We start from the raw sequence: 12,053 nt of genomic DNA, 5'->3' as shown, positions 1-12,053 counted from the left end.
AGGTGCTTTCTGGTGGTGAGTCTGGGCATATTTCAAGAGCACGTACAATTTTCAATAGGCTCAAAATGGCAATTTTAATAAATTTTGAGGGACTGGCCTCCTTTGCGTTCACATGGTAACCGCTGCTCATGGGACTGCTGCCCAGCTCTTAAACCCAAACCCTCTATGACTGCCAGGAGAGGGTTTTCATTAGGCAGCCCATGTCTCTAGCCTTGCCTTCTGCTGGCTTCTGCCAGAAACTGAAGCATTTAACAGCTCCTGGTGCTCATTGCAAGACTTTTTCATCAGCTAAACCTTGACTGATGGAAGTCTCACCACAGCAGACACAGGCTGCATTTACTGTGCAGCTGCATTTATTGTGAAGCACTGACTTGCTGTGACACTGCATTCTGCTAATTAGTCCTTAAATAAATAATCCATCTGACTGCGGACAAGATTCTAGAGCTGTCAGGACAAGCCAAAGAAAACCATTTATTATAGAAGAGCTGAGTTCTCCCTGCATGGATTTTCAGAGAAGAAAGAAGAGCGAGAGGATCAGAGGTCAGGCTTTGCCAGGCAGAAGCTGCAGGGACTCTATTGGGACTACTTGCACAGTACGGTGGAATACAGGACCAAAATGTTTTAAGCTTTCATTTAAAGAAAGAAAAAAAGACCATAAATCTACTCATTTTGAGATCACAAGGGTACCATTGAGATCATCTGTTCAGAGCTTTTGTGCAACACAGGCCAGACTGGTTTATCCACTTGTGCACTGCGGTCAACATGGAAAGAGTCCTCTCACTTCTTCACTTTAGCCCTTTATATATGCCAAACTGAGCTGTCAATAAGCTCAATAGCGTAGGACCATCCTTTAAAGCATGTTTTGGACATTGCACCTAAGTGAATGTTCTCAGCTGGGGTTAAGACAGAGTATCAGTAATTACATCTGAACTACAGTGCTCCTCTCCCAAGACCTGGGTGTTCACTGGATGAATCTGTGAGATGGAGAACTTTCCTTTGGCAAACTATGTCAATGCTTAATTAGCTTTGCCTATAAAAAAACTGTACTTATTACCAGTTAAGACTATTTCTAGAAGAAGAACTTGAGAAATGTCCACAGGAAAAAGATGACTTCTTTTCCATTTCACCCCAGTTTGTCTACTTTATGATTTAACTTTTTACCCCCACTCAAGCCAATCAGTCAGACAAAATGACAACTCCTCAGAGCTGATGATAACCAAATAGATTTGGGAAAAAGTCTAAAATATTCCACCTTCATTCATTAATTCAGAAGTCTCCAAAAGTCATGACGTAGGTCATTGCCTCATGACCACATTCATAAGGCGTAAGGACTGCAGTCTTTAGCTGAACTACACCACCACCCCATGACACACCCTGAACATGGTTCTTCAAACAAGTCTTCATGACAGAAAATCCAGTGCATTATGGATTAAGTTTAATTAACTAGAACGTTGGAAAAAATATTCCAAGATTTCACTTTTTATTAGAAACACCTGACTCACTGACTTTCAGCCTTGACTTCCATCTCCTGGATTCTCTCATCCAGAAAAAAGAAAACTTATGCTCTATAGATACACAGCCCTTTTGTGCTTGTATTTTTGACACATTTTGCACCTCCCCTTTGATTTTAATTTCCCTAACACTTGTTGAAATAATATAAATAACAAAAGGCTGTCTGTAAAACCCAGGTAAAGTAATTTAATTGAGTTCTCCCTTGAACTGACAGAAAGCTCTCAAAACACCACGTTTCTTTTAACAGGTCTGTATAGTCACTGGAGGCCCAGACCCACCGCATTTGAAGCCAGTGGCAATGCTCTCATTGACTTCACTGGCTTCAGCTCAGGACAGATGTGGTTGCAAACCAGAGCTCCAGGTCTCTGTGGCTCTATCCAGACTCAGCTCAGGGCACCCCACAGCGCAGGTACAGTGGATTTTGCCTCACATGGATACAAGGAGCTGCCAACCTGGTGGCCTCTGATCTCTGGCAGAAACAGTGGGACATGGCTGTTTTGCCACCCCTGCAAAAATTCACTCATAAAACACCCACTAACATCAGATGCCAGGGGGGTTTTAAGGCATAACACAGACTCCTCATGTAGAAAAACAAGATTTTTTTTTATCACTTGAAGTGTTGTTATTTTTTTACAGCTCTGGGCTGCCTAGATGACTAACTCTTCACAACTAAACTAAAACTACATCATAACATTGCTGCAGCAGCTTCTGAAATTTTAAAAGGCAAAGTTGAAGGAAATGCTAAATCTAAAAACCAAACCCCAGTCCCATAAGGAGATGGTGAGAGGTGATTAAAAAGCAAGCCAGTTGCAGATGAATGTTGATTTGAATTGGAGGTGAAAAAGCAGCAGCTTTTGAATATGAAGTGACAAAGGGGCTCTCTGGCATATATATGTAAAAGTATATATGTATATGCTATACCTTGTTCATGCTGACGTGCAGGGCTGGCCATGGTCCAACTACCTTCACACTCTCCGTTTCTATTTTCTTCAGATGAGAAGTTTCATCATAAAGAAGGGGAAGTCCTGAGCTCAGTTCTAAAAGATGGCCAAAAGAAAGAAAGAAAAAAACACAGTCTGAAGGGAGGCTACAGAAGGACTGCAGAGCAAGACACTCAGCTGCATTTGAAGAGACAGCGGTCAGCAAACCATCTTCCCCGCAAGACCATCTAAAATGTTTCATAATTATGCCTGTTGGGTCATTTTTCCTTTTTCTATTTAGAAAACAGTTCCTCCCCCTCCTCCTTCTCTCCCATCTCTACATTTCAGCAGGGCTTTTGCCAGCTTTGGGCTAGATACGTCTCTCCTTACACTCCCCCCCCGCCCCCCCAATATATTCTAAAACTCAGTTGACACCAGAGGGACTATTTATGCAGCCAAGGTGCCACTCTCGGAACATGTGATGTGTAAAGAGATCAGAGCATAGCTTTTGGCTTCTCTCAGACATCTTTATTTATATGCCAGCCTCCTTAAGACTGTTGTCAGGAATTTGCTGTGCTTTGTCAACAGAAATTTTGAGCAAACCACCGACACAGAAAGACAAGGAAAAATATTTTTCGAGACAGCCCTGAAAGGACTCTGCCAACATCTTGGGGATGATGTGGCATATATATGTATATTTGCAAGTCCTCTGAGAAAAATGAGCTTCATCATGTGATGATTTAACAAATCCGTGTGTCCTCCTCTATTTTTTTTTTGCCATGGATCCTAGATAATAGCAGTTAGGAACAATCTGGTAATCTCTGGAGTCTGATTCAAAGCCCACGGAAATCAATAAAAACCTTGCACTGACTGCAGTTTTGTTTGGATCAGGTTCTTAAGCTGTCCTAAGAATATTAAATATTACTCACTCAAGATCTAATTCTACAGCTGTTTAAATATACATTAAGGGCTTCGCTGACTAGAGACAAACTGCTAAAACCAGCTTATAGGGATATAAGCAAAAAGCTGGTTTTGGCATTGGTGAAACATTATCAGACCCTGAGGTAATAACATCCTAGACGGGGTTACACTATCAGCATTGACCTCCCCTCGGTGGTCTCTCATCACAAGTTAGTGACGCCAGAGTTCGGCATTTCTCACATCACAGCTGCTTCCATGGATGTGAGACTGTGAAACTGCCCGATGATACCCGGGAATAAATTACCACAGCCATAAGATAAGACATGATGATGTTTTTTTTTTTTTTTGAAGAAACACAGTCATTCTAATTTCCTGTCAAGAAAGAACAGAGGGGGAAAAAATGCCTTATTTAAATTATTTAAGTTTGCTATGGTTTAAAACTGACTTTTAAGCTGCTTTTTTGTTTAAAGGGAGAGCTCCGGAAAACAAGCTAGCCAGTTGGCTTTTTAACTCAACCTTGAAAATAGATTAAAAAAAAGGCAAAAAATTGAAGTCCTATAAAAGGCATATATTTCCTGAGTCAGCATTAAGTCTTGGCAAAAACAGGCTTTCATTTCAAGAAAGGATCTGGCAGCACTGTGGTTTTTCAAAGCACTGTTTTCAGCCTGAAACTCAGTCTCTATTACACCATTCTCTGCTCAGGGTTACACAAGGACTTTTGTAGCGAGCAGTTCAGGAATAAAGGATGTCTTTTTTTAAGTGATAACCTGCAAGCTCAGCCCAGAGTTCAAGAGGCAAGCTGGGCTCCCTCTTCTCGTTCGTCACTTCCCATCATAAAAATTCTGCGAGGTACTTTGCGTACTTGTTGGCATCTGCTTTCGGTGCTAGCCCCAGCTGCTGCCGGTGGATCTGCTCACGTGCACCCGGTAATCCATGCACAACGTTGCCATGCCAATTAGGCTTAGCAAGCAGTTCACCCTCTCTGTGCGGTGCTGGTGCTGTAAGGCTAACTGCTGTTGAATACCGCGGTCCCTGGGACTGGGATTCTGTGAATACACCGGAGGAAGATCTGCTGCATAAAAAGATATGATCTGTGTACATTAGCTTTGAGGTGAAGGGCAGCATTGCAAATACAATAATCAGGCTGAATGCAGGAAAACAACATCTTCTGCTGAGCTGCCTTCATAAACACACATGTCAGATTTGTTTCACCGGATTTCACTTCTTCCAGTAATTGAAGTAGACAAATTACTCGGAATGTGAAAAATCAGGCAGGTCTGGCCCGGCTTTGTTTTCTGTAACAAGGCCGCGTGTTTGCTGAGAAACATGCACCAGTATTTAAAGGGAACCTTGGCTGGGCACACTGTTGTTTCCCGCTCTCCTGCCCATGGCCTGCAAATTGCGCTGGTATTTTGGCATTTATCAGAACAGGTGTAAGTGGAGGAAAGGCAGACGCTTTCTGTCTCTCTCGACCTGATGCCGGTTATATACGGGTGGGTTACTCCGCGTTCTACTTCAGATGAATTTAAAACCACCTCAGAGCTCAGGAACGAGTCCAGTCCGTAGGAACTGGAATAAGTCACAAAACACCCGTGGTCCCTTGGAAAACCACCAGGCAGCGGAACTGAAGTGCTGGTGTGCACAGCCACGTGTGAGCTAGGATAGCGTGTTCCCCCCGTGAGACCTGTTGACTCTCCAGGCGTTTCCACTTGAGATATTTTGGTCACAAGCATGCTCTTCCCCGAGAGCATCCCCAGGTTAGTGACCGCTTACTTCCTAGGAATGCTTTCCCAGCAGCGGCCTTTCCATGCGGCCTGGAGCCAGACACCAGCCCCCGCGTCCCCGGGTTCCCGACGCAGACCCCTGCCAGCGTCTCCTCTCTGCCTGAGTTTTCCTGTCCCACACGCTCCGCCACGTGTGCCCTCCTAGAGCACCGACGGACAGCCAGCATGCTCCTAACCCTTTCGGCACACATGCTACGGGCCTTTTCCACAGGCTCTCTACGAGACGGTTTTCTCAGCTGAAATAGCCTGAGCAGCGTTTAAAAGGATCCGTGAAAAACAACACAAACCCACTGAGCACCAACCTTGAAAAGGCAGCCAGACCTGCCACCCCAAACTGCAAGTGAGTAACTTTGACTCGGCATTTTAAGGGAAGCGGTCCTACCTGTACCATCACCGCTCTAATGGTGCAGACAACAGCCCGAGCGTGCCAGGTCTAACGCAGCGTGCCTGTGCTAAGACGAGCCAGCTTACAGAGCAGCGCACGGGACGCAAAACGGCCTGAACAGCTCAGCCGGGTGCGGCCGGCGTGCCCGCACCACAGCCTCCCCTCGGAGGTGCCCCGTCCCTTTCTGCTCCCTTAGAGAAACTGGGACTTGGCATTTGGCGCTACGGGCATTAGGCCATGTCAGGAACCAGCACCGATTCCCTTTCCTCTAATCAAATAGCCAGCATGCACCAGCCAGAAGCAGACAAAACAAAGAGAAAGGTGAATCTACCTCCAGGAATAGGTGCTAGGTGCAGGTCTGGGCTGTTGAAGTCCCCTTCAGAGCACGGCAGCTGCCGGACCGGCGGGGTGGGCTGTGCCCCCTGCCTGGTGCGGGGTGCGGGGGAGAGAGCTCGCCCCCTCCATGCCTGGGGGGATGCAGCCTGCGGGGCCCCACGTTTCATCCCGCAGGTGACACTTCCCGGGCACAAACAGAACTGCTCCTGATGTTCGCCCTTATGCTTTTCTAAGCTTTCTATAAGCTTATTTCACCTACAAGGAGGAGTGGGAAAGCAGCGCAGCCCAGGAGCAGACACACACCTGGAATAAACACCCTGTACTCTGTTTTTTGCTGTTGTTTCTTTCATCACCTTCTGCTCTGCGGGTGGGCCCGGCTCGGCGGGGCCCATGGCAGGGCTGTGGGGAGCTGGAGACCGGCCCTGCTGCGGCGTCGCTGAGGCAGGGGTTGGAGCCCCGGGGGGCTGACGTGGGGCCCTGGGCTGTGGGCAGGACGGGGGGAGCCCCCAGGACGGGGACAGGGGCAGTAGGGCCTGCGGTGCCCTCAGGGCTGGGGCACTTGGCAGCAGCATAGCTGGCTCTGACTGAATTTCCTGGCATGCTTCAGCTCTAATTTGGGAAAGAAAAATACGGGCTGGCACACCCCCCGGAAAGGTCACCGCCTCCCGCCGCACCAGGCTGACAGCCCGGGCCAGGCTTTCCAGCTCAGCCTCACCAGCATCCCTCCGCCGCCAGCGCCCAGCTGCTGCTCATGGCGGACCTGCGAACGGCCGGCCGAGGCCCAGCAGTGCCCGGCCAGGGCAAGCCGCCCACCAACGGGGCGGTCTGCACGGCTCTCCCGGCCGCCCCGGTCGCTGCAGACCATGGCCGAGATGCGGATACCCGTCGGTGGTGCAGGAATGCCCAGCGGCCTGTCCCGGGCCTCTGCAGCAGCACCAGGTGGAGCGAGGCCATGCAGGCAGTGCGTCGTGCCAGCCCCGTGCACTTTGCAGCACGAAGGTACGCCAGCGTGGAGCATCAAATCAACGAAAGACAGAGGAGCGCAGCACGTCTCCCACAGGTTGCTCCTAAGGGAGTAGCTTCGTTGAAAGCCCCAGCAAGCAATTTGCACTGCTGCTTAGGATTCCTTCCTTAAACATCTACAACGCCTTGCATTTTGTTTCTTGAGCTTCCCTCCTAAAAACTGTTATCTCCCTCTCCTTGGGAAAGAGAATTAAAGAAGATGTTTCTGGGTTTCTGAAACAAAGGCTGATTAAAGTACATGTGCGGGTAGATGCCTGTTCATTACTGCTGAGGTGGGACAGTCCACAGTCAAGGTCACCCAGCACCGTCCATTACAAGATCCTGGTTTCAGGAATTTGAAAGTTGTCAAATTAACTGCCCAGGCTGAAAGTTTCCATAATGGATGCCTATCTCAGGGTGATTTACAATTATAAAGGCAAAAGCCGGGCAAAGGAAGAACTTATTGTCCCCTTGAGGCAAGGAAAATAATAGATCATACCTTGTTTTGTCCGTCTTCTGAAATTCTTACACAGCTTCAGCATCTCACACACTGCAGAGTGCAGAGATTATAAATTTGGAGAGCAAGAAGTAAGAATGCTCAATGGCAGGGATGTTTCTCTTCCAGTTCCTGTGTAAACCTACAGACATTTGGCCAAGCTATGTACCCTTAAAAAAGCCTGTACGTGTTCAGCTGCAGAGACTTACACCCAAACTCCCCAAGGCTGCATCAGGAACAGACAGGCTTCTCTCCTTCCTACAAGTCAAGAATTTCTCCACCGAGCAAGCAAGCATACTCCAGTCGTGGTAAGTAGGGCTGAGCAGGAATTGTTCCCATTACCCAAACTAAAAGGAAGATGCTGTTTGTCCAGTGCTCCAAAATCTCTGCTGTTTGTGAAAGCAAGAGTCTGATCCAAACAATGAGGGCTGAAGGCCAGCTGGGCAGATCAGCAAGAGAATGGCAGACGACGATAGGTTTGTGAAACTACACAAATAAATAGTAACAATAAAAAAATAGCCTGTGCCAAGTGGCTAGAGGCTCGCTATTTGTGACTAATTGGCTATTTGTTCAGCTATGGAACACCAATCTAACACCAAATCCCGCAAACTTGTAGCAAAGCCAGGAAATTGCAAATCTTGTCTCATTTGCACATACTACAAAGCTAGCAAATTGTAACAGGAAGCATGTTCTTCAAGGAGAAAAACTGAAACGTGCGTTGTTTTCCTTTCCTTTCCTTTGCCTCCTTGCCAGAGACAAACCTGAAAGCAGCACAGTTACTGAAATGGCATTCACTGCAGGGCACTTACTGTTTGGGTTTGGAACTCCAGAAACAATGTCTTTGCTGTCAGGAGCAAGGGCGCCGTAATTCGGGTGGTGGTGGTGATGACGGTGGTGGTGGTGGTGCCTTGCAGGCATTTTTGCGGTGTATGGTGCTCCACCATTCTCCTCAATGTTGAACTGATGCAGATCACTGTTGTTCAAAGGATAACTACAAAATAAATTCAGTTCAAATTAGAGCGGTAAACAGTAGGACAAACTGTAATTTTGGAGAGACAGAGTGCAAACTTTCATGGGAAAAAAATGCATAGCTTTTTTGTAAATAAATTTTTTAACGAGGTATATCCCAAGTCTTTACAGTTTTCTGTTAACAGGAGACTCATAAGGTGAGGAAAAAGGATGCCTCTGCTTGTTTGGCATGACTTCATATCAGAATTATTTCTGATTTTACAAACTACACAATCTCTGCTAGACTCTCATGCTCAGTCAAATTCTGACTGACTTATGGAATATGATTCTCAGTAACATCAAAATTTGTCCTGCAGGAATTTGCAACTTCACCTGCTATAGGAAAGTGGTCAGGCAGCAAACAATAACTCCCTTAAAGTGAAACTGTTGGAAGAGCAGACCAAGGAGCAGTCCCAGAATAACATTACATTCCTGAGAAAGTTCAGGCCTCCAAATTTATGGTGCAAAAAAGCTGTATGAAAAATTTGTGACTTGGGAAAAAATGGAAAAAGATCCCATTGGAAAGAAAAGGTTTTACAGGTAACAACATACAAAATAGCACTTGGTCAAAAAGGAATCATACCTGTGCTGGGAAACTAACTGGGGTTTTTTTGCATATGTTTAGTTAGGAGATAAACTGTTGTCAGTCTATAATATACAGACAAATGGAGACACATTGAAATTTTAATTCATCATCGCTAACTCAGAGGTGTCAAATGACATTGTTGATTTTCTTCAATAGTTTTAACTGACACTGTTTCAGTTTATTGTTTGACGTGATGATGAATTTCTAGAAATGATATGTTCTCTCCATGCCAGCAACCAAAAAAGACTGAGATAACTCTATATAGTTACTGACTTGAATGCACTTCCTTCAGAGGAGTGCTTACGATTTTTATAAGGTTTTAACTTATTCTATAGTATTGCATTAGACAGCAGTTGCAGTAAATCAATCCATTTCAAGAAAAGATGAATCCCCTGCCCATTTGAAAAATGCTAAAGAAATTATATCTTTGCTGCATGGGTTTTCAGTTTGCTTTTATTACTAATAGCAGCTGAAAACCTGACAATATGGAACAAACAGAATAATTAAAGGAACGACGAATAAATTATACCTAGCTACTTGCTAGGTATGTTCTCTGCAGATTACTTACTGATTCAAAGCAAAATTAACCAGTCATCTGCAAATAAACACATCTGTATCGTTTCCAAAGATATGCTGAAGCATGCAACTTGGTACATCATTAATAACCACTGTCTTCTTAGTAACAGCTCCTGACAACACGAGGTTTCTGACTGGGTAGTAACTGAATAACACTTTTATGCTGGTTGCCTTTTGAAAGCAGGAGGTGGGGAGGGGAGTGTTTTGTATATTAATCTTGGCAGGTTCCCGGCATGTAGAAACGACTGCCAATAAAGGCACTTCTGATGCCTTATTTGCCTTAAGGAAACAATGTAAATAGGGGTCTGATCCACAGGGGACAGCTTTGGTGAGCTCAGATAATCCAGGACTGGTCTGCCTTTTGAAACTGCTCTATATCTTCACTGTTATAATCAAATCAAGCAAGTGCCTACTGGGGGAAAATGGTACAGGCTAATGAGATTGCACACTAATTGTAACAGCTCTCCTGCACTCTTCCCTTCAAGCACCTTGGATTGAAGTGACATTTTTTGACTGAGAGGATAGCTGGTTTTGTTCACACAGTTAAAACCCTTATTGGAAATAAGATCAGATTGGGGCTGTAGCCTCAGCACATCCTTTTTTTCAGTCTACGATTCAAATTTTTTCAAGACACAAAACCCATGTGCTTGGGAGTTGCTTTCATTTCACCTGCTGGCAGGCTGGTTTCGCAGATTTTTGACTGGTCTTTTCAAAATGAATGAGATCACACCAAATCCTTACATTGACTCCTCATATTGCTACGGGCATGACGTAGCTTCCATGCTAAAATGGGAATGAGCTGAGCAGCTGAATGAGCCAAAACCCCTCTGGCAAGAGGTCAAACATGCACCAAATTTTTTAGACGTATGTCTTGACTGTCCAGAGAGGAGTGCTCACATCATGTAAAATGCAGGGAGACCATTACTTCAAAGAAGTAACGAGCTAGCCTAGCGCAGCTGATGTTCAGGTGTGCACTGAAGCCCTTGAGGACAGTAAGTCACAAAGTTCCAGTCAGGATATCAATATCCAGGCAGTGCACTCTGATGTGAAATCCCATGTTGAAACTGCCGGCCCATTTAAAATGCTGCGGTCATCTGCTCATCTCAGTGGTCAGTCAACTCTTGCACTTCTGATGGATATAAAGTTGGGCTGAGGAAAACTTTAGCACCCATACCCTCACTAATAGACTGATAAGTTACTGAACAATCACAAACAACAGGGCTTGCAGCAGCCCCAGAGCCAACTAGAAGAGTTGATAGCACCCAAACAAAAATACCATGAGTAGTCAAAATCCCCTTTCTGAGTACTCGCTACTATATAATTTAGGGGCACATTGGACATCATAGTGCAGTTTCTACAAGGTGGCATCAATATTATCATATATCACATCTGTTTTTCACTTATTTTTGTGTTCTTCCACTGTCTTAAATCTACAGACTTGAGAATTTTCTCCTCAATGCATCTTTTTGCCATTAACTTTTCTTTCTATTGCTTACTTCTATTTGGCTTACCTGAACAGATAATGTGCTCATGCATCCTTCCCAAACCATTGATGCAAATAAGTCACTACTTTCAATGAACCACCTTCCTGACAGTATCCTGAGCCCTCAATTTTTCATATTTGCTCCCCAGACATCAAGTAACACTCTCTGACTATGTGCATACATGGAGAGGTATCAGTTTTCATCCTTTCTCTTGTATTTGTCTTTTGGCCCTCCTAGTATGCCAATGTTACACTTTTGTTTTACCTTTTAATAGTCAATTCGCTGTCCTGCAGGTTTCCTCTTTTTCCTCTGTTATTTACCTGTGTAGTTTTCGCAACAAGCTCCAGCTGCTTCCTATACAACCAACTCCTCTTCTTCAAGGAAAATGGGGCAGGGCCCTACAGGCTATTCTGTAAAGGAAGAAAACATTTCTTCCTTCTCTGTCCCTCCCTCAGGCAAAGCACTCCTGAGGATTCAGTTACCAGAGGCTGAACCTTCAAAAAAGCCACTCAAAGTTCACAAGACACTTGGTATTGCTTTTAGCCTCAAATACACATAATTACTTTCTTCTGACCAAAAAGGTAGCATATTGAGGAACAGGGCAAATAGTATGTATCTTCTGATTACTTTTTCCATTTTTTAAATTTTATTTACATTACTAGTCATCTACCCCCATTTTATACTCCTTATCCTTCGCTTTAAAAGCTGTTTTCACTTGACATTCTTACATTTCATGTGCTCCAGCCATCTGCTGCCTTACAAAACCATGCCTCTAGTGTACAGCTCATACATACAACAGTTAGGAGATCATAAGTATTTGAAAGACTGAATTATCCACCTCTCCCCTCAAAACCAAACTAAGCAGGCTGACGTTACCCCAACTGATCGGCTGAACCGGAATCTTCAACACCTTCAGTAGCAGACTCCATGACCTCCTCGTGCAGTTGACCTCAGTGTCTCATCATGCCTACACTTACTTTCTTTGTTTATCCCGTCTCCTTTACTGCAATTTAAGCCTGCTATTTCCTCTCCCATCCATCACA

At 45.0% G+C, this 12,053-nt stretch overlaps 1 protein-coding gene across 1 annotated transcript in view; it reads right to left on the bottom strand.

Annotated features, from left to right (window-relative positions):
* EPB41L4B (erythrocyte membrane protein band 4.1 like 4B) overlaps positions 1 to 12,053 on the bottom strand; it is a gene marked incomplete at both ends in the record, with an annotated part of 177,372 nt that overhangs the window by 62,307 nt on the left and 103,012 nt on the right. Inside the window, 2 exons of the mRNA XM_082304048.1 lie at positions 2,434 to 2,549; positions 8,166 to 8,347. Coding sequence (XP_082160174.1) covers positions 2,434 to 2,549; positions 8,166 to 8,347 — 298 coding nt within the window. The remainder of the gene's footprint in view (positions 1 to 2,433; positions 2,550 to 8,165; positions 8,348 to 12,053) is intronic.

Source organism: Platalea leucorodia (genome assembly GCF_965183815.1).
Source record: "Platalea leucorodia genome assembly, chromosome: 1".
NCBI lineage: Eukaryota > Metazoa > Chordata > Aves > Pelecaniformes > Threskiornithidae > Platalea > Platalea leucorodia.
The sequence above is the reverse complement of the archived record's forward strand: the minus strand, read 5'-3'. Positions and strand labels throughout refer to the sequence as shown.